The sequence below is a fragment of the Scyliorhinus torazame genome, chromosome 9, assembly GCF_047496885.1.
Source record: "Scyliorhinus torazame isolate Kashiwa2021f chromosome 9, sScyTor2.1, whole genome shotgun sequence".
In the NCBI taxonomy this organism is placed as follows: domain Eukaryota; kingdom Metazoa; phylum Chordata; class Chondrichthyes; order Carcharhiniformes; family Scyliorhinidae; genus Scyliorhinus; species Scyliorhinus torazame.
This window is the reverse complement of record NC_092715.1, coordinates 159,119,179-159,142,839: the sequence shown is the minus strand read 5'-3', so window position 1 is coordinate 159,142,839 and position 23,661 is coordinate 159,119,179. Positions and strand designations below refer to the sequence as shown.

Sequence of the window (23,661 nt, the reverse complement as noted above, 5' to 3'; positions counted from 1 at the left end):
CCATGCTCTCCAGCGGGTCTGAAATATACAATAGTAGGTTGTCCGCATATAGCAACACCTGATGCTCCCTTCGTCCCCTCGTAATACCTTGCCACTCTGTTGACCCCCTTAGAGCCATTGCCAGAGGTTCTATCGCTAGCGCAAACAACAGCGATAGCGGGCACCTTGTTCTGCTGTGCAGTTCAAAGTTTTGTGAGCCCATATCGTTAGTCTGTACACTCCCCACCAGTGCTATGTATAACAGACGCAGGCGCACCCTTCCAAAAGCTTCGGCCCAAACCCGAACCTTCCCAGGACCTCAAACAGCTACCGCCACTCCACCCGGTCAAATGCCTTCTCCGCATCCATGGACACCACTACATCCGGTACCTGGGATCTCAATGGGTCATGATCACATTTAACAGCTTTGTTATATTACTAGAAAGCTGCCTGCCCTTTACGAAACCTGTTTCATTCTCTGCAACCACCCCCAGGGCACAACCTTCCATCCTTTCACCACCGATTTAGCCAGCACTTTCACAACTGTATTTAACAGCGATATGGGCCTATACGACCCATATTCCAACGGGTCATTCCCCTTCTTTGGTATCAATGTGATCATCGCCTGCAGTTCCCCCTTTTCCAGCGCCTCATTAAAAGCCCACAAGAGATATAGTGCTTGCTCTGTCGCAAACTCCTTATAGAATTCCGCTGGGTAGCCATCGGGCCCCGGAGCCTTCCCTGTCTTCATACCCCTTATACTGTCCAATACCTCCCAAAACCCCAAGGGCTCCTCTAGCACCTCCCTCTTCTCTTTCGCCAACTGTGGAAACTCCAGTTCATCAAAAACCATCCCATGTCCCCCTCTTCACCTCTCGGCTCAACCCTATACAGCTCTTTATAATAATCCCTAAACGCCTCATTTATTTTCCCCAGCTCCGACACCACCTCCCCTGCCTCAGTCTGTATCTTCAATACTTCCCAGCCTCCCTAGCTGATGCGCTAACATTCGACTCGCCTCCTCCCCGTATTCGTATTGCATCCCCCTTAGGCTACATAGCTGTCCTACTGCCCTCCACATCATCAACCTATCGAATTACCCCTGCAACTTTTTCCTCCTCGCTAATCCCTCCTTGGTGGGTGTCCTCGAGTACTCCCCATTTACCTCAACTATCCCATTCATTAACCATTCATATTCCTCCCTCCTTTCCCTATCTGCATATACCTTGAACGAGATAATCTCCCTTCATTTGATCGCTTTTAGTGCTTCCCAAAATGTGGCCACCAACACCTCCCCGTTTTGGTTCAATTCTACATAACCTTTAATCACAGCCTGTACTTTATCACAAAACCCTCTATCTGCCAACAACCCCGTATTGAGCCTCCACCCCGGCCTCTGCTCCCATTCCGATCTAAGCCGAATCTCCAGCCAATGGGACGCATGATTTGAGATTGCTATCCCGCATACTCTGCCCCCTCTACCCTAACCAAAACCTCCTGACTCACCACTAAAAAGTTGGTTCTTGAATACACCCCATCAACATGCGAGAAAAATGAATACTCCCTTCCTTGAAGCACAACGGGTCCACCATACTTTTCCATAAACCCACCCAGCTCCTTTGCCATTCGTATCCTACCCATTGACCTGGGACTCGATCTATCTACCCTCGGCTCTTGGACACAATTGAAATCTCCTCCTGTAATCAACTGGTGCGTGGCCAAGTCTGGGATCGCTGCCAGCAACCCCCTCATAAAATGTACATTGTTTCAATTTGGTGCATCTACATTCACCAATACCACAGGCATCCCCTCCAATACCCCAATCACCATTACATATCTCCCACCCGGGTCCCTCACTTCCTTCGTGCTCACAAACCCTATTTTCTTACTCATCAAAATGGCCACCACCAGCATTTCGGCGGTAGTGACCATAACTCGCTAAGATTTAAGGTAGTTATGGAAAAGGATAAAAGTGGACCGGAAATAAGAGGCTGGATTCTCCATTTCTGAATCTAAGTGTTGACGCCGTTATTTTTTATGATAACAATATTTATTGTTACAAGTAGACGTAATGCAGAACAATGCCAGCAGCGCGGGTTCAATTCCTGTACCGGCCTCCCTGAACAGGATCCGGAATGTGGCGACTAGGGGCTTTTCACAGTAACTTCATTGAAGCCTACTTGTGACAATAAGCAATTATTATTATTATTACATGATCACTGCAATGAAGTTACTGTGCAAAACCCCTAGTCGCCACATTTCTGCACCTGTTCGGGTACACGGAGCGAGAATTCGGAATATCAAAATAACTTAACAGCATGTCATTCAGGGCTAGTGGGAGGAAACTGGAGCTCCCGGAGGAAACCCACGCAGACATAGGGAGAACGTGCAGACTACGCACAGACAGTGACCCAAGCCAGGAATCGAACCTGGGACCCTGGCACTGTGAACATAGAACATACAGAGCAGAAGGAGACCATTCGGCCCATCGCGTCTGCACCGACCCACTTAAGCCCTCACTTCCACCCTATCCCCACAACCCAATAACCCCTCCTAACCTTTTGGGACACTAAGGGCAATTTTAGCATGGCCAATCCACCTAACCTACACGTCTTTGGACTGTGGGAGGAAACCGGAGCACCCAGTGGAAACCCACGCAGACAGGGGGAGAACGTGCAGACTCTGCACAGTCAGTGACCCTGAGGGGAATCGAACCTGGGACCCTGGCGCTGTGAAGCCACAGTGCTAGCCACTTGTGCTACCGTGCTGCCCACAGTACTAATAATGGGCTTGCAACGGTGCCACGTGGAACACAACCAATTCCATGAAAGGCGTTGCCGGATTCATCCGGTCCGTGATTGGCACTCATGAGGCTGACAAGCCGCAGCCGCACTTAACCGGTCCTTCTCACCACACACACCATCCCAGCCAACAAAATGGCTGGATGGACAGCAGCGTAATGGTTCAGGGCGCTGAACTGGACTCTCCTGGACGCGGTGGAGGGGAGATGGATGACTCTATACCATGGCCCGGAAGGCCGCCAGGCACCACTGTTTGCAGGTGGCAGAGGCAGTCACCACCATGGGCAACGTCGTCAGGACCGGCATCCAGTGCAGGAAAAAACTGCACAACCTCCTCAGAGCGGCCAAGGTGAGTTGGCAGCACCGTGCCCCTGGCCTAAACCCGCCCCCCCCCCCCCCCCCCCCCACCCCTCCCCCCCACACACACAACCGTAACCCAGCTCCTCCCCTCTGGGGGATGTCCAAACCCCTACCATGCACCACATGCCGGCGCCCATGCAGCCACCATGGCCGGGTGCCCTGGCCACTGAGGCCTCCAGCTACCCACACCGTGGACAGCATGCGTCAGACCGCTTAAAAGTTTTGTTGTATGTGTCTCCCTGTTTTGGGAACCACCTAGGCATCGGGTTAAGGCCCGTAAGGCCAGAAAGTTAGACACCAGTTAAGTTGGCTTGGATGCAGAGCACATCCCCCTTAGTGAAAGGGGCTGGAGTACAGATCTGTAAATATTTGTTCACAATAAACACCTGTTACCACCATTACACCCAGCCTCGGTGCTCTGATGGGTCTGTGGGCAGGGCAGTAGTATAACGATTCTTTTTCAGGAATTCAGACTCCGAGGGAATTCCCCAGGGAATCGGTGCGACCTTGAGATCGAATAGCCAGTCTGCATGCAGGGATCACCCAGCTGGACAGTGCAATCGTGGGCATGGGTCAGATGATGCGGAGTACCAGAGTTCATCGCAGCATGGGTTGTCATCATCATCTATCCCATGGACCAGATCCGCTGTTACTGCCAACTCAGGGCCGCCACCATATAGCACTACAGGCATGTAAAACAGAGAGGGGTGCAAGCAGGGGATTTGGTGGGGTGGGAAGTGAGGGGGTGTGGGTGTCATTGGGATATGGTGTCATTGCCCCTGGCCAGCTTCCCCCTCCACCCCCTCCCTCCTAGTCGGTGAACTTGGAGGCGACCAGAGCGTCCTCCTTATCCTCCCCCTTCCCCGCATCATCCTCGTCCTTCCTCCTCATCCAGCACATCGCACCTCTGCTGCGCAATGTTGTGGAGGATGCAGCAGGCCGCCACGATGCGGGCGGCCCTCTCAGCCTTGTACTGGAGGGCCCTTCCAGAAAAGTCCAGGCAACTGAACTGCATCTTCAGGATGCCGAAGCACTGCTCGATCACACCCCTGATGGTGAGGATTCTGATGTCCGGCACACCACCACCAGTCTGGGCTCTCTCCGGCAATTGTGGGCAAGCTTTTCCAGAGGAGACACAGAGAGGGCATCATTACCCACACAGGTGGTTCACAGTGGTGGGAGGGAGGGGTTGACGGAAGGGTTGGAATTGAAGGAGGGGGTGGAGGGAGGGTTGTGGGACGCATGGAGAGTTGGGGGATGGATGGTCCCATGGGTCGAGGTCTCGACAGGGAGGGGGGGGGGGGGTGAAAGAGTTGGAATCTACTCACTCGTGCTGCCGGTGTAAGTCATTGACCTTTTTCCTGCACTGGAGGCCACCTGTCCACATTCCCGGCGCTCACAGCCACCGCCACCCCCTCGTCCCAGGCAGCAATAGCTGCCCTATGGCTGACCATTGGGGGACATCCCTCCTGGCCTCCATAGCGTTTAGCAGCCTCCCCAGTCTGCATCCCCGAATCTTGGGGCCGGTCTCCTCGTGCCATTGTTGCGAGCTGGCTGAGGTTGGCTGAGTAAGTGCTGCTCGATGCTGTTAGCGGGACGCTGGCGTGTGTAGTGCCGGCGAATAAGCTGACGAGCCTTCATTTCCGGTGAGAATCCAGTGTGGCCTCGTTAAGTGGACCGATTAACATTGAAAACCGGTCTCGCTGGGCCGAGCGCCAGGAAGTTTGCGGCAATTCCCGCTCACTACAACACTTAGAAATCTTTCCGTAGAATCGTGCCCTCAGAGTCGGAATTCCTGAAAAAGAATCGTTATACTACTGCCCCTCCTTTACTTTGATGGCATTATGGGTATGAATGCCAGCTCCACGACCACAAAATCCTGATAATTCTGCTTTGAAGCAGGGATCTTGCATTGACAGGACTGGTTGAGTGTATATTTCCTCAGTAAACTCCCACTGGATTTATATGAAGGTGGTTTGCTGGAATGGTTGTAGAATTTCAGGGCTTAAAGAACTTGGATCTAGGTCCCAAGCCATGGCCACAAATGTGGGTACAGCACTTTTCTCATATATGACACTTCATATAATAACCTATCCTCCGTCATGTCATGGCAATGATTTACAAATCGACTGTTATTTGATAAATACTTGAGTGCAATATTTGTTTTAAAGAATTTCTAATCGCCCAAATACCTGTACTTGTTTTCCCATCCATTCAAAAGCAATGAATCCTGCCTTTGTTCTCAAAATGAAGAGTCCAAAAATGAACTGCAAGCCTATGCCCCAGAAAACAGTTCTCCATTTTACCTAAGATAAATCCAATAAGAATTATTTTAGAAGGTGAACTTAATTACAGAATCATCATTTTAGCATTTCTCTCATTATTTACTAAAAATCTTGCTCGGAGCAAGAGCCAAACTGAATGGAAGATCCAAATCAATCCAAAATCAAGCTCCTTCAGATGCGGAAACCAAAATCACTATATTCAGGTCCAAAGGTATATTTCTGACAAAGTTACGTAACGTAATCAACATATCGATAACCCTGTTTTCTTCAAACATGCTCAGTTACTTTGTTGAGTTCATCATGCTGGTGGCAACCTTTAAGCTTTGAACAATGATTCTCAGTACGATTTTATTACACTTCTTGGGAGTTGGATTTGAATTTAGATGGTCTGGGTACTTGCATGTATTTGAACAGAAATACCATTGGTTCCCAATTTTTTTCTTTTTAATAAAGTGCTTTTGATTTCAGAATGAACACAATAATTATAACTCGAGTGTTTCATTCTTTCAAAGCGGAGATGCGTTTTCTAACAATTTTCGTGTAATTTTCCCTCCCTGAGCTCGAAAAAAAATGTTTTCTGATTTTTATGCTGTACGTTCATGATTCCTTCCCTGATAGGTGGCTGAAATAATCAACATTGTGTGCTGGGCAAGGTAGCATTGTGTTACTAGGCCTGTAGCCCAGAGGCCTAGGTGAATAATCCAGCAGAATGTGAGTTCAAATCCCACTTTAGGAATCTGAATTCAATTTTTTTTCCAAAAGTGATCAGACTCCTCCATCACCATCTTTGCTTCTATCCTGTCTCACTCGAGGTGAATGATAACAGAACCCAATTTTAACTGTGTAAGTGATTGGGCTTTGGGAGAGTACAAATCTCACCGATAGAGGCTGGGGAAGTTCTCAAAATTAATGCTGAATTCCATGACCTCGGAGTTTCAGGCCAAACATGACCAAGGAAACCTATCAGCAATTATCACATGCCATCCTCCCTATATGAATGTTCATAATTCCTCCATGTCTAATGTGATAAACCACATTATTGTGTTCATTGTATTATATTCACTGTGCTTTGTTGTACATACCTGGGCTTGTCCAGGCTAACTCCGCCTGTGGCTCCTCCCCTCAGGGCTTCTGTATAAAAGGGGCAAGTCTCCACCTCCGGACCCAGTTCAGGTCCAGAGCCTCAGCTATGTTTATCACTCGTCATCTATTATTGACGGTGTATCAATTTAATACACTAAACTTCTAAAGATGGACTCTTCACTCAAGATGAACTCCTCACTCAAGCCTGATCGCTTGCACCTGGACCCACAAGCAGCTGACGCTACGGAGACGTTTGAACACTGGCTAAGCTGCTTCGAGGCCTACCTCGCATCTTTCAACGAAGACTTCACGGATCTCCAGAAGAAGCAGGTCCTCCACGCACGGGTGAGCCCAAGAGTCTTTAACCTCATCAGGGACGCGGAGGCGATAACGCTGCTAAAAGGACATTATGTGAAGTCTGTCAACCACGTATATGCTAGGCAACTCCTCGCCAACGCCCTGGGGAATCACTCACCACGTGCGACCCACGGAGGCCGCCATCTTTAACCTTGCTTGCCACGTGTGACTCATGGGGGCCGCCATCTTGGGACCCCTCCGCTGCCTCCCGGGAACCCAGCTCGCCCGACCATACGCTGGCTGCCGCTACCGCCGACCGTCTTCCGACACCCGCATCCGTCACACTGGAGCAGTCACAGCCGCACCACCTCGCAAAGTCTACTATGACCGTCCGGATCAACGTGCTCGAGACGGCCTGCCTTTTCGACTCCGGGAGCACGGACAGCTTCATACACCCAGATATGGTAAGGCACTGCTCCCTCCCCATCCTACCCGCGATCCAGAAAATCTCCCTGGTTTCCGGTCCCACGCAGAGATCCGGGGGTACTGTGTCGCGACCCTCACTGTGCAAGGCGTAGAGTACACCAACTTTAGGCTCTACGTCCTCCCCCATCTCTGCGCTGCCCTATTACTGGGGCTCGCCTTCCAGTGCCACCTCCAGAGCCTTATCCTATAGTTAAATGGACCCAGCCCCCCCTCACGGTCTGTAGCCTCGTGACTCTCAAGGTCGCCCCACCCTCCCTCTTCGCAAACTTCACCCTGGACTGTAAGCACGTCGCTACCAGAAGCAGACGTTACAGTGCCCAGGACAGGGCCTTCATCAGGTCAGAGGTCCAGCGACTCTTGCGAGAGGGGATCATTGAAGCTAGTAACAGCTCCTGGAGAGCCCAAGTGATGGTTGTCAAGACTGGGGAGAAGCACCGGATGGTCATCGATTATAGCTAGACCATCAACTGGTACACGCAGCTCGTTGCAAACCCCCTCCCCTGCATATCTGAAATGGTCAATCAGATTGTGCAGTATCGAGTCTTCTCTACAGTCGACTTGAAGTCTGCGTACCACCATCTCCTTATCCGCCCGGAGGACCGTCAGTACACTGCCTTCGAGGCAGACGGCCGCCTCTATCACTTCATGTTTCCCTTCGGCGTCACCAACGAGGTCTCGGTCTTCCAAAGGGAAATGGACCGAATGGTTGACAAGTACGGGCTGCGGGCCACGTTCCCATACCTAGACAACGTCACCATCTGCGACCGTGACCAGCAGAACCATGACGATAACCTCCGGCGCTTCCTCCACACCGCGAAACTCCTGAACCTCACTTATAATAGAGAAATGCGTCTTTCGCACAACCCGTCTGGCCATCCTCGGCTACGTCGTGGAACACGGAGTCTTAGGGCCCGACCCCGACCACATGCACCCCCTCCTGGAACTCCCCCTTCTCCACTGCCCCAAAGCCCTGATGCCTGGGGTTCTTCTTTTACTATGCCCAGTGGGTCCCCAACTACGCGGACAAGGCCCGCCCACTGATCCAAGTCCACCACGTTTCCCCCGGGACTGAAGCCCGACTGGCCTTCAATTGCATCAAAGCAGACATCGTCAAAGCCGCGATGCACACTGTGGACGAGACCATCCCTTTCCAAGTGGAGAGCGATGCGTCGGACTTTGCTCTGGCCGCCAAACTCAACTAGGTGGGCAGGCCCATGGCTTTCTTCTCCCGTACCCTCCATGCCTCTGAAATTCGGCACTACTCCATCGAAAAAGAGGCCCAAGCCATAGTAGAAGCTGTGAGACATTGGAGGCATTACCTGGCCAGCAGGCGATTCACTCTCCTCACTGACGGTTGGTTGCCTTCATGTTTAACAATACACAGCGGGGCAAAATCAAGAATGACAAGATCCTGAGGTGGGTGATCGAGCTCTCCACCTACAGCTATGACATCTTGTATCGGCCCGGGAAGCTCAATGAGCCCCCAGGTGCCCTCTCCCGCGGTACATGCGCCAGCGCACAAAAGTAGGACGACTCAGGGCCCTCCACAACGACCTCTGTCACTCGGGGGTCACCCGCGTTTTCCACTTTATCAAGGCTCGTAACATGCCCTACTCCATCGAGGAGGTTAGGTCCTTGACCAGGGACTGCCAGGTCTGCGCGGAGTGCAAACCGCACTTCTATCGGCCAGAGCACATCTGGTAAAGGCCTCCCGCCCTTTTGAGCGCCTCAGCATGGACTTCAAAGGGCCCCTCCCCTCCACTGATCGTAACGTGTACTTCCTCAACATCGTTGAGGAGTACTCCAGATTCCCCTTTGCCATATCTTGCTCTGACCTGACCTCTGCCTCCATTATCAAGGCCTTGCACAGCCTTTTCACCCTGTTCGGGTTCCCCGCCTATATCCACAGTGATCAGGGCTCCTCCTTTATGAGTGACGAGTTGCGTCAGTTCCTGCTCAGCAACGGCATCGCCTCCAGCAGCGCGACCAGCTATAACCCCTGGGGAAACGGACAGGTGGAGGGAAAACGCGACGGTCTGGAAGGCCGTCCTCCTGACCCTACGGTCGAAACGTCTCCCACTGACAGGAGGTCCTCCCCGATGCGCTCCACTCCATCCGGTCGCTTCTATGTACGGCCACTAACCAGACTCCTCATTAGCGTGTTTGCTTTCCCCAGGAAGTCCACCTCCGGGGTCTCGCTTCCGTCCTGGCTGACAGTCCCGGGGCCCGTCCTTCTCCGGTAGCATGCGAGGAGCCATAAAACCGACCCCCTCGTCGAGAAGGTCCTGCTACTCCATGCAAACCCCCAATATGCCTACGTGACATACCAGGACGGGCGGCAGCTCATGGTCTCCCTTTGGGATTTGGCTCCTGCAGGCTCCCTGGCGACAATCACCACCACACCCCACCCTACACCGTCTCCCCCCACCTCCCTCACGAACTGACTCCCGCAGGCCCACCGAGGACAAGCACCCCCCCCCCCCCCCCCGCCGACTCAACATCTGGGTGAAGAAGGTGACAACACTCTCCCGGACGCGCAGGTCTCGACGCTGGCGCCAACACCACAGCCGGGACTGAGGCGGTCACAGCAGAAGGTCAAGAGCCCCGACAGACTTGACCTTTAACACCACTTCACCCCCGTTTTTAAACAGGGGGTGAATGTGGTACATCGAGTTATTGTTCATTGTATTATATTCACTGTGCTGTGTTGTACATGCCTGGACTTGTCCAGGCTGGCTCTGCCTGTGGCTCCTCCCCTCGGGGTTTCTGTATAAAAGTGGCAAGTCTCCGCCTCCGGACCCATTCGGGTCCTGAGGCAGGAAGCTTGCTGTTTAGTGTATTAAAGCCTCAGTTACGTTTATCACTCGTCGTCTATTATTGATGGTGTATCATCTAAACATCACTTATAGGAAGAACTGAAAGAAACACAGGCATCGTTCACCATGAGTGGCTCGGCAGTACAAATACTAATCGAGCAGGTATAACCCTGACAGATGTACAAAGAATACAGCACAGGAACAGGCCTTTAGGCCCTCCAAAACCTTCAGCACTTCCTAGTGCCGTATCCCTCTATATCCATCCTATCCATGTATTTGTCGAGATGCCTTTTGAACACCATTAATGTATCTGCTTCCACAATATCCCCTGGCAGCGCGTTTCAGGTACTCACTGTGGTGAATGTATTATGCCAATAATCCACCATTATATTTGTATCTGTGCTGTTGCCCTTGTATTTGTATCTGTGCTATGCTGTTGTCCTTGTGGGTTCCTCTTATGGGCCATTGTATGGCATTATCCATAGGGGAACATGTTGGGGCCTGTATGGACTCCGCCCATGGTTCCTCCCCTTGAAGGGAGGTATAAAGAGCAGTCGACCTGTAGGTGGTTCTCAGTATTGGAACAGTCGCAGGCAGGCACTGTTCGAAGTTGATCAAAGCCAGTTTACTTCTACTCCCGTCTCGAGTGAATTGATGGTCGCATCAATTTAATCAACTTAAACGCAACTATGGAATCGATCCTCAAACCTGACCGACTGGAACTCGATCCTCAGGTCGCGGAGGCGAAAGAAATTTTTTCGCACTGGCTCTGCTGCTTCAAGGCCTATCTCGCAGCCTCCTCCATGCCTTCCGTCAACGACGAACAGAAGCTGAGCCTCCTCCACGCACGGGTGAGCCATCGAATCTCTGTTCAACTCGACGAGGCCTCCTCCTATGCATACGCCCTCGCGATGCTCAAATACCTCTATGTACGGCCCGTGAACGAGGTCTACGCGCGACACATCCTCGCCACTCGCCGCCAGCGCCCCGGGGAATCGCTAGAAGACTACCTACGCGACCTCAAAGCCCTCGCACACAGCTGCAACTACCAGGCCGTTGCGGTCACTCAACATATGGAACTCGCCATCCGAGGCGTCTACATGACGGGGGTCTGGTCTAACTACGCGAGACAGCGCCTACTCGAAAAGGGGGCCCTGGACCTGGATCAGACAGTAAAGTTAGCCTCTTCTCTGGAAGTAGCATTCCAGAGCCTTAACGCGTTCCCGGCTGACCACGCAACTCCCGACAAAAGACTACCCCAGGCCTGTGCCGCGCGGCTGGCCGGCCGCCCACCACTGTGCTATTTCTGCGGCCAGTCCCAACACCCCCAGCAGCACTGCCCGGCCCATAACACGAACTGCAGCAGCTGTGGGAGAAAAGGACATTTCGCCAAGGTTTGCCTGGCCATGTCCAAGAACTCTAACTCACAGGCCCGATCCTCAGACTCACAGGCCCGCAGACCCTGCAGTGTGGCAGCGTGTCTACCGACTCCACCCCCTGTAGACACGTCTTCAGCCTCGTGCTATCCGTGGGGGCAGCCATCTTCCAGCCCTCACAGCACATGCGACTCACGGGGGCCGCCATCTTCCTCACCTCCCGCCACGCTCGACCAACGGGGGCCGCCATCTGTTATGCCGCTCGACGCGTACGATTAACAAGGGCAGCCATCGCGGAACCCCCCCAGCACCTCCGACCACACCAGCTACCCGCAACTCAGCGCGGTCACCCTGGACCAGTTGCGACCCAAGCACCTCCGGAGCTCCATGATGACCGACCGGGTAAACGGGCACGAGTTGCCTTGCCTTTTCGACTAGGGGGCACAGAGAGCTTCATTCACCCGGACATGGCAAGACGCTGCTCGCTCCCAATTTTCCCGGCGCACGAAACCGTCTCCCTCGCCTCTGGGTCGCACTCGGTGCAAATCAGAGGGTGCACTACCGCAACCCTAGCAATACAGGTCGGCGAGTAAGCCAATTTTAAAGTATATGTGCTCCCAGACCTCAGCGCTCCTCTCCTATTGGGACTAGATTTCCAATGCAACCTCAGGAGCCTAACCCTGAGGTTCGGGGTTCCCCTACCCCCACTCACCATATGCAGCCTCGTGACCCTAAAAGCCGACCCTCCCCCACTCTTGGCAAACCTCACCGCCGACTGCAAACCAGTCACCACCAGAAGCAGGCGGTATAGCGTACAGGACAGGACTTTTATCAGGTCCGAGGTCCAGCGACTCTTGCGGGAGGGAGTCATCGAGGCCAGCAATAGCCCCCGGAGAGCTCAGGTGGTGGTCGTCAAAACCGGGGGAAAGGACCGAATGGTTGTAGATTGCAGCCAAACCATAAACCGGTATACGCAACTCGATGAGTACCCCCTTCCCGGATTGCAGACATGGTAAGCCAGATCGCACACTACCGGGTGTTCTCCACGGTGGATCTGAAGTCTGCATACCACCAGCTCCCAATCCGCCCGGAGGAGCCCACTACACGGCTTTTGAGGCAGACGGCCGCCTTTTCCACTTCATAGGGTCCCCTTTGGCATCACAAACGGGGTTTTGGTGTTCCAAAGAACAATGGACCGAATGGTGGACCGGTACGGGCTGCGGGCCACATTTCCATACTTGGACAATGTCACCATATGCGGCCATGATCAACAGGACCACGACGCCAACCTCCACAGATTTCTCCAAGCCGCTCAAACCCTAAACCTCACGTACAACAAGGAGAAATGCGTTTTCCACACAACCAGACTAGCCATCCTCGGCTACGTCGTGGAAAACGGGGTTCTAGGACCCAACCCTGACCGCATGCGCCCCCTCCTGCAACTCTCCCTCCCCCACTGCCCCAAGGCCCTGAAGAGGTGCCTCGGGTTCTTTTCATATTATGCCCAGTGGGTCCCCAACTATGCGGACAAAGCCCGCCCACTAGTCAAGGCCACCATCTTCCCACTGGCGACTGAGGCCCGCCAGGCCTTCAGCTGCATCAATGCGGACATCACCAAAGCCACGATGCGCGCGGTGGACGAGTCCGTCCCCTTCCAGGTGCAGAGCGACGCATCAGAGGTCACTCTTGCCACTACCCTCAATCAAGAAGGCAGACCGGTAGCATTTTTTTCGCGCGCCCTCCAAAATTCGGCACTCCTCAGTCGAAAAAGAGGCCCAAGCCATCGTGGAAGCCGTACGGCACTGGAGGCACTACCTCGCTGGTAGGAGGTTTACCCCCGTCACCGACCAACGATCGGTAGCCTTCATGTTCGATAATATGCAGCGGGTCAAAATCAAGAACGATAAAGGTCTTGAGGTGGAGAATCGAACTCTCCACCTATAATTACGATATAGTATATCGTCCTGGGAAGCTCAACGAGCCCCCAGATGCCCTGTCCCACGGCACATGCACCAGCGCACGAAGTGGCCGTCTGCGGGCTATCCACGATGTCCTCTGCCACCCAGGGGTTACCCGGCTTATCCACTATATCAAGGCCCGCCACGTGCCCTACACCACCGAGGAGGTCAGAGCTATGACCAGGGACTGCCAGATCTGTGCTGAGTGTAAACCGCACTTCTATCGGCCGCATAAGGCCCACCTGGTAAAGGCATCCCGGCCTTTTGAGCGCCTCAGTATCGATTTCAAAGGGCCCCTCCCCTCCAATAACCGCAATACATATTTCCTCAACATTATTGATGAGTTCTCCCGCTTCTCCTTTGCAATCCCTTGCCCCGACATGACCACGTCCACCGTCATTAAAGCCCTACACAGTGTCTTCACCAATTATGTCCACAGTGACCGGGGCTGGTCGTTCATGAGCGACAAACTGCGTCAGTACCTGCACAGTAAGGGCATCGCCTCGAGCAGGACTACCAGTTATAACCCCAGGAGAAACGGGCAGGTGGAGAGGGAGAACGCTATGATCTGGAAGACCGTCCCTACTGACCCTGCGGTCCAGGACTCTCCCAATTTCTCACTGGCAGGAGGTCCTCCCCGATGCGCTCCACTCTATTAGGTCCCTACTTTGCATGGCCACAAACGAAACCCCTCATGACCGCTTATTTATTTTCCCTAGGACATACACCTCAGGGGCCTCGCATCCGTCCTGGCTGAAGACACCGGGGCCAGTCCTACTAAGAAAACACGTCAGAAGTCAGAAGTCCGATCCTCTGGTAGAGAGGGTCCAGTTCCTACACTCCAACCCCCAGTACGCTTATATCGAACACCCCGATGACCGACAGGATACAGTCTCCCTCCGGGACCTGGCGCCCGCCGGTTCCACCGCCACCAACACCACCGCCCCCGCCCCCATATGGCTCCCGCGCTCCCTCCCGCCCGCCATCCCCCCTTCACCGATCCACAGAAATGAAGCTCCAGAAGAGACGCTCCCGGAGTCCACGTCTGTACCCGCACCGGCGCCCTCACTACCGATGCCAGCACGGGCGAGCTCGACACCCGGGCCAGCAACAACGCCAGAGCTTCGGCGATCGCAACGCACAATCTGTGCGCCGGACCGTCTGAACGTATGAACCCGTCACCCGCGCCGGACTTCGCTTTTTTAACAGGGGTGAATGTATTATGCCAATAATCCACCATTGTATTTGTATCTGTGCTGTTGCTCTTGTATTTGTATCTGTGCTATGCTGTTGCCCTTGTGGGCTCCTCCTATGGGCCATTGCATGGCATTATCCATAGGGGAACATGTTGGGGCCTGTATGTGGTCCGCCCATGGCTCCTCCCCATGAAGGGAGGTATAAAGAGCAGTCGACCTGCAGGTGGTTCTCAGTATTGGATCAGTCGCAGGCAGGCACTGTTCTAAGTTGATTAAAGCCACAGTTTACTTCTACTCCCGTCTCAAGTGAATTGATGGTCGCATCACTCACCACCCTCGGTGTAAAAAAAACAGCCTCGCACATCTCCTCGAAAATTTGCCCCACGGTCCTTAAACCTATTCCCCCTAATGACAGGCCCTCCACCCTGGGAAAGAGTGCCTGGCCATCCACTCTATCCATGCCCCTCATAATCTTGTAGACCTCCATCAGGTCGCCCCTCAACCTCCGTCGTTCTAATGAAAACAGTCCAAGTCTATTCAGCCTCTCAGCATAGCTAATGCCCTCCAGACCATTCTGGTAAACCTCCTCTGCATCCTCTCCAAAGCCTTCACATCCTTCTGGTAGTGTGGTGACCAGAATTGTGCACAATATTCCAAGTGCGGCTACCAACGTTCTATTTAACTGTAGCATGACTTGCCAGTTTTTATATTTGATGCCCCATCCAATGAAGGCAAGCATTCCATATGCTTTCTTGACTACCTTGTCCACTTGTGTTGCCACTTTCAAAGATTTGTGGACCTGTACGCCCAGATCTCTTTGACTTTCTATGTTGCAAAGACTTTTGCCATTTACTGTATACTTCCCCTCTTATGTTGGACCAGAGTTTTTCAAATTTTTTTGCCCATTTTAACAACAGCCATGCTTCGGGACCCACACCGGCCGACCTTCGGGATCCATGCCAGCGAACATTTGCGACCCATGCCGGTCGACCTTCGCGATCCATGCGACCCAAACTTTGCAACCCACCATTTTCACTTACCTTTAATGTAACAGGTGAGCCTGCTCAGTCCTCACAACCTCACTTGCTCTGTTATTCAATGTTACATTTCTGATAATGACTTCAGCTGATGAGTTAAGATCTCACTGCATCCGTTGAAAAAATTAGAGGTTTGTATACGAACTTGCATTGCTTAGTCTTCAAATGCCTTTGAAGCTTTCAAACTTTCATTTGCCAGTGCTTCCCTGTACATGAACTTTGAATCCTGATTTGCAGTGGCACAATTAATAAACCCAGAGCTCAAATAATCTTTATGCTGCTTTGTTCCTGTTTTCAGCTTCTTCTTCATGGGTTGTTCACCAGAGGTCCTGGAGTTCACACCAGCATTGCTGGCAGCTGCAAAATGGAGGAATCTCTCTCACGCCCAGAACATGTGAAGGGGCGCTTGACCTGCTCTCTGCCGCCGCTACAGGCAGGAAGACTGCAACGATTCAAAATAAAATCTGCCCTGGGTCAGCACGTTGATGTCAGGAGGAGGCTTTCCACCCCGCTGGGCTCCGGGCCTGCTGAGGGGGCACGCACGCACGGACCGCCGGTATTCTGAAAGCCAGTCGCAGCCAGCATTTTAAAAAGCCGGTCGTGCCGTTGGGCACTATTTTCCGCAATTTGGAATGCCGCGGAGCATGGCCCTATGATCTAAAACGCTGCAACACATGGCCCCACAACCCTCCAAACACCCACCCACCCCAAACCCACCCGCAGGTCACGACCCTGGGTTTGAAAATGACTGTGTTAGACCTACCAAAATGCATTACCTCACATTTCTTTATACTCAAGGGCTTCGATTGTCCCCACCCTTCAAGGCCGTACAAAAGCCTCCTTTTTCTTTTCGACGAGGTATACAATATCCCTCCTTACCAAAGGCTCCCTAAACTTCCCATACTTATCCTTCGTTCTCTCAGGAACGTGACATTCCTGAATCCTAATCAACTGTCGCTTGAAAGGCTCCCATATGTCCGATGTTGATTTACACTCTAACAGCCGCACCCAATCAAAATTCTTCAATTCCGGTCTAATGTTATCGTAATTTGCCTTTCCCCAGTTTAGCACCTAACCCTCATCCCTAACCAAAAGTATGCTAAAACTTCTGCAATTGTGATCACTACTCCCAAAATGTTCCCCTACTGAAACGTTAACCACCTGTCCAGACTCATTCCCCAATACCAGGTCCAGTACTGCCCCTTCCCTAGTTGGACTGTCTGCATATTGTATCAAGAAGCCTTCCTGGATGCACATTACAAACTCTGCCCCATCCAAGCCCCTAGCACTACGTGAGTCCCAATCAATATTGGGGAAATTAAAATCCCCTACCACAACCCTGTTAATTTTGCACCTATCCAAAATCTCACTACCTATCTGCTCCTCTATCTCTCTCTGGCAGTTGGGGGGCCTGCAATAAACCCCCAACATTGTGAGTGCCCCCTTCATGTTCCTGAGCTCTACATAGATTGCCTCATTGTATGTGCCCTCCAAGGTGCCCTCCCGCAGTATGGCTATAATCTTTTCCTCAACCAGTAATGCTACTTCCCCACCCCTTTTACATATCCCTCTATCTCTCCTGAAGCATCTATATCCTCCAGCGTTCAGCTACCAATCCTGACCTTCCTTTAGCATGTTTCTGTGATAGCCACAACATCTTAGTTCCAAGTACTAATCAGTGCTCTAAGTTCATTTGTCTTACCTACTATACTTCTGGTGTTTCAACACTTCAGACCACTGTGTTTGAGCGGACAGGATGTTATGTTCTCTTGCTTTTGTTCTTTATTTCCCCTTCAGTTATTACACCTTCTAAGTTAACGCTCTGGTTCCCACCCCCTGCCATACTAGTTTAAATCCTCCGGAGTGACCGGAGCAAACCTCCCAGCCAGGATATTGGTGCCTCTCCAGTTTAGATGCAACCCATCCTTCTTGTAGCTGTCAGACAAGACTTGCAGCTGGGAGTGAGACAACTAACTTGAGGGAATAAATTTCAGACTCACCAATGTAGAAAAGACCACCACACTTCCATCTTCATGGAAACCAAGTTCCCTATTCCACTGCTCCATCGTGCTGTGTGGCACTACCATCCTGCTAAATGGATGGATTCAGTAAAAAATCTAGGGGCTTAAAATGGGCAAATTCCTGTGGTGTTGTGGGCTACTTGCAAACAGCAGAACTGTATATCACCTCAGTATATAAGCACATGGACCAGAATCCCCTCATTCTTCCACCATCATGAAGCCAGATGGCCTACGATAGCACAATTAAGAATGTTGGATAGCAGACCATGAACAGCATTAGACATACTGGAAATCCCAAGAAGTGCCAACATCAACGCTACAACAACATGCTGTTGAGCACCAAAAGCAACATGATACAAACAGAACTAAATAATTCCACAACCAATGGATCATGCAACCCTGTACATGTAGCAATGAATGTTGGTTGACAGATAAGGACTTGTCAGAAAGAGGAAGCCCATGAGCATCCTCATGCTTAATAATGGTGAGGGTGGCATGGGAGCGCAAAAAACAAACTGAAGGGATTGTTATCATTAAGATTTTTACACAGATACAATTTGCGTGTTCCCTTGCTGCCCATAATCTGTACAGTTTATGATGACAATTGTGTGTTTGCTTATCCTCAGAGTGTGAGACCTGGTTAATTATTTACAGCAGCAAGCTTTTTATGGGTTTAGAAATAAACAAGGTTAATTATTCTCTCATATACCCTGAAAATATCACATTTCGCCCACTCGTCTCAAACACACATTCCCTCACACGAAGATTAGGTATAGATGAATATATTTTAACAAATTGTAATTATCTCAATCTCTTTCATACGAGCACAGTAAAAAGTCTTACAACATCAGGTTAAAGTCCAACAGGTTTGTTTTGAATCATTAGCTGTCGGAGCCCAGCTCCTTCCTCAGGTGATTCACCCGAGGAAGGAACGGCGCTTTGAAAGCTAGTGATTCGAAACAAGCCTGTTGGACTTTAACCTGGTGTTGCAAGACTTCTTACTGTGCCCACCCCAGTCCAACGCCAGCATTTCCACATCATGTCTTTCATGTGAGGCCAGTAGTTTCTGAGTTCATTTTGATGCTTTATGGCTAAAGTGAGGGGTTAGTAAAGTGAAGAATTAGAACATAGAACAGTACAGCACAGTACAGGCCCTTTGGCCCACAATATTGTGCCGACCACTTATCCTAATCTAAGATCAACCTAACCTACATCCCTTCAATTTACTTCTGCCCATGTATCTGTCCAAGTGTCGCTTAAATGTCCCTAATGACTCTGACTCCACCACCTCCGTTGGCAGTGCATTCCACGCACCCACCACTCTCTGTGGAATGAACCGACCTCTGACATCTCCCCTGTACCTTCCTCTAAACACCTTAAAATTATGTCCCCTCGTGACAACCATTTCCACCTTGGGGAAGAGTCTCTGGCTATCCACTCTATCCATGCCTCTCATTACCTTGTACAGCTCTATCAAGTCACCTCTCTTTCTTCTCCTCTCCAGTGAGAAAAGCCCTAGGTCCCTCAACCTTTCTTCATAAGACATGCCCTCCAGTCCAAGCAGCATCCTGGTAAATAACCTCTGCACCCTCTCCAAAGCATCCACATCCTTCCTATAATGAGGCGACCAGAACTAGACACAATATTCCAAGTGTGGTCTTACCAGGGTTTTATAAAGCTGCAGCAAAACCTCATGGCTCTTAAACTCAATCCCCTTGTTAATGAAAGCCAACACACCATACGCCTTCTTAACAACCCTATCAACCTGGGTGGCAACTTTGAGGGATCTATGTACGTGGACCCCAAGATCCCTCTGTTCCTCCACACTTCCAAGAATCCTGCCTTTAACCCTGTATTTAGCATTCAAATTCGACCTTCGAAAATGAATCACTTCAAATTTATCTCGGTTGAACTCCATCTGCCACTTCTCAGCCCAGCTCTGCATCCTGTCAATGTTCTGTTGAACCTGCAACAGTCCTCGACACTATCTACAACTCCCCCAACCTTCGTGTCATCGGCAAACTTACTAACCCACCCTTCCACTTCCTCCTCCACCGGCGGTCATTTATAAAAAACACAAAGAGCGGAGGTCCCCGAACAGGTATCTGCGGGACACCATTGGTCACCGACCTCCAGGAGGAATATTTTCCATCCACTACCACTCGCTGTCTTCTTTCGGCCAGCCAATTCTGTATCCAGATGCCAAATTTCCCTGTATCTCAAGCCCCCTGACTTTCTGAATGAGCCTACCATGGGGAACCTTATGAAATGCCTCACTGAAATCCATATACACCACATCCACTGCCCGACCTTCATTAATGTGTCTCGTCGCATCCTTAAAGAATTCAACGAGGCTTGTGAGGCATGACCTGCCCCTCACAAAGCCATGCTGACTATTTTTAATTCAACTATGTTTCTCTAAATAATCATAAATCCTATCTCTCAGAATCCTTTCCAGTATTTTGCTCACCACAGATGTAAGACTGACTAGTCTGTAATTCCCAGTAGTTTCCCTATTCCCTTTCTTGAACATGGGACCAACGTTCGCCTCCCTCTAAACATCCGGTACTACTCCAGTGGAGAGTGAGGACGCAAAGATCATCGCCAACGGTGCAGCAATCGCTTCCCTTGCTTTCCGTAGTAACCTTGGGTAAATCCCGTCTGTCCCAGGGGACTTATCTATTTTGATGCTTTTCAAAATTTCCAGCACATCCTCCTTCTTAATATCAACCTGTTCGAGCCTATTAACCTGGTTCACGTTGTTCTCACGAGCACAAGATCCCTCTCTCGTGAATACTGAAGCAAAATATTCATTTAGGGCCTCCCCTACATCCTCAGATTCTAGGAACAAGTTCTCTCCACTATCCCTGATCGGCCCTACTCTTACTCTGATCCTCCTCTTATTTCTCACACAAGTGTAGAAAGCCTTGGGGTTTTCCCAAATCCTTCCCGCCAGGGCTTTTTTCATGCTCCCTTCTAGCTCTCTTAAGTCCATTTTTGAGTTCCTTCCTGGCTACCTAATAACCCTATAGAGGCCGAAGCACCGCTCGATCGCGCTCCTGGTTGCTGCATGGGTGTCGTTCTAGCGGGTCTCCACATCAAACCGTTAACTCTATTTTCTCTCTCTACAGATGCTACCAGACCGATTGAGTTTTTCCAGCATTTTCTGTTTTTGTTCCAGATTCAAATTCACCTGAAAACGAACATCCTGGAAATTTGACTACAAAAAAAACTCCCAGAGCTACGGATCAGAGGACTGAGTATCTGTTGAATGGCAAAAATAGTATGCAGCGAGTCTGTAAGGAAGGATAGACAGTTGATAGGGCAAAGTTGCACTCAGTGGGATGGGTTAAAATGTGTCCGTTTCAATGCAAGGAGTATCAGGAATAAGGGAGATGAACTTAAGAGCATGGATCAGTATTTGGAACTACGATGTTGTGGCCATCACGGAGACATGGATTTCACAGGGGCAGGAATAGTTGTTAGATGTTCCGGGGTTTAGTTGTTCTAAGAAGAATCGGGTGGGAGGTAAAAAAGGAGGGGGAGTGGCACTGTTAATTAGAGAGTGTGTCACAGCTGCAGAAAAGGAGGTAGGCGAGGAGGGGTTGGCTACTGAGTCAATATGGGTGGAAGTCAGAAAAAAGAAAGGAGCAGTCACTTTATTGGGCGTTTTCTACTGATCCCCCAATAGCAGCAGAGAGATGGAGGGACAGATTGGACGGCAGATCTTGGAAAGGTGCAGAAGTAACAGAGTTGTCATGGGTGACTTCAACTTCCCTAATATTGACTGGAACCTCCTTAGTGCAAATGGTTTAGATGGAGCAGATTTAATCAGGTGTGTCCAGGAAGGATTCCTGACTCAATATGTAGATAAGCCAACTAGGGGGAAGGCCATATTGGATTTGGTGCTTGGCAACGAACCAGGCCAGGTGTCAGATGTCTCGGTGGGAGAGCATTTCGGTGACAGTGACCGCAACTCCTTGGCCTTTACCGTAGTCATGGAGAGTGATAGGAACAGACAGTATGGGAAGGTATTAAATTGGGGGAGGGGAAATTATACTGCTATTAGACAGGAGCTGGAGAGCATAAATTGGGAACAGATGTTCTCAGGGAAATGCACAACAGTAATGTGGGGGTTGTTTCAGGAGCACTTGCTGCCAGTGCTAGATAGTTTTGTCCCACTGAGACGAGGAAGGAATGGTAAAGTGAAGGAGCCTTGGATGGCAAGAGAAGTGAAGTTTCTAGTCAAGAAGAAGAAAGAAGCTTCTCCGTTCTGCCCGCTGCCCACGAGATGCACCAGGGTCAGGAAGAGGGGGGGGGGGGGGGGGGGGGGGTCTGAAGTGCTGCAGTATCCAGCACCTCCCCTGCTGGATCATCGTTACCGATTGTACCTGGCCTACCAATGATCGAGGGAGGCTTTCCGACCTCTGCAGATCTACCTTGACACCACCCATCAGGCTCGTAAAGTTGAATTTACGGAGCCCGGCCCAATCTCGAGCCACCTGCACCCCCAAATACCTTAAATGAGTGGTTGCCACATGAAATGCCAATCCCCCCAAACTAGCTCCCTTTCCCCGGCGGAGATACAAAAAAACACTCGCTCTACAGTGGTTAGACCTGTTGCTTCACAGCACCAGGGTCCCAGGTTCGATTCACGGCTTTGGTCACTGTCTGTGTGGAATCTGCACATTCTCCCTGTGTCTGCGTGGGTTTCCTCCCGGTGCACCGGTTTCCTCCCACAAGTCCCGAAAGATGCGCTTGTTACGTGAATTGGACATTCTGAATTCTCCCTCAGTGTACCCGAACATGTGCCGGAGTGTGGCGACTAGGGGCTTTTCGCAGTAACTTCATTGCGGTGATAATGTAATCCTACTTGTGACAAAAATAAAGATTATAACATAAAGATTATAGATTATGATTATATCAGGAATACGCGGGACAGCACGGTGGTGTAGTGGATAGCACTGCTGCCTCACGGCGCCGAGGTCCCAGGTTTGATCCCGGCTCTGGGTCACTTTCGCTTGAATACGAAAGAGAGAGAGTGGAAAGAAAAAGAGAGAGAGAGGGAAAAGAAAAGGAGAGAGAAGAAAGGAGAAAAGAAAGAATAACCATAGCAGAACAAAAAGAAAGAGAAAAGGAGATACAGATCAGGGAAAAAGATAAAGAGAGAGAGTTTGAACTTCAGAAAATGGCCATGAAACATGACAGTCAGTTAAAATTGGCAGACGTAAAGGGAAACGTACAGTTGGATGATAGTGATGAGGATAGTGAGAAGGAGCGCAATAGTCGAATGCTTGGTGGGGATCTATTTAAATATGTCCAAGCATTGCCAAGTTTAGACGAGAAGGAGGTAGAAGCCTTTTTCATTTCATTTGAGAAGGTAGCTAAACAAATGAAATGGCCACAGGACATGTGGGCATTACTGATTCAAACAAAGTTGGTAGGTAGGGCTAGTGAAGTGTTTGCATCACTACCGGAGGAGGTATCTGGGACGTATGAGGAAGTGAAAAAATCCATCTCAGGTGCATAGGAACTAGTGCCTGAAGCTTACAGACAAAGGTTTAGAAACATGGAGTCTGAAGGGATCAGACAGAGTAATTTTGATAGATGGATAAGGGCTTTGAAAATAGACCGAACATATGAAGCTCTCTGAGAAATTATGCTTTTGGAGGAGTTTAAAAATTCAATTCCGGACTTCCGGTTGCGGCGATGCATCGCTAAGCCGCACGTTTCGGCACATCCCGTTTCAATTGACTTTTGGGCTCTTATCGGGAGCCCCAACGGGAGCTTTTCTCGGCCAAACCCACTGAGGTGACAAAGGAAGGAGTCCCCCCGGGGGTGGATGGAAAGGAGCGGCAGTAGTGACCAGATTGCGGAGGATCCTTTGGAGCAGCGGCAGAGAAGAGAAGGGAGAAGCAAGATGGCGACCGAGGGAGCCCAGATGGTATGGGGCCCGGAACAGCAGG

At 50.8% G+C, this 23,661-nt stretch overlaps 1 protein-coding gene across 1 annotated transcript in view; it reads right to left on the bottom strand.

Moving 5' to 3' along the window:
- The window catches only part of LOC140430128 (solute carrier family 28 member 3-like), a 516,849-nt gene that overhangs the window by 350,697 nt on the left and 142,491 nt on the right, over positions 1 to 23,661 (bottom strand). Inside the window, exon 7 of the mRNA XM_072517641.1 lies at positions 5,333 to 5,446. Coding sequence (XP_072373742.1) covers positions 5,333 to 5,446 — 114 coding nt within the window. The remainder of the gene's footprint in view (positions 1 to 5,332; positions 5,447 to 23,661) is intronic.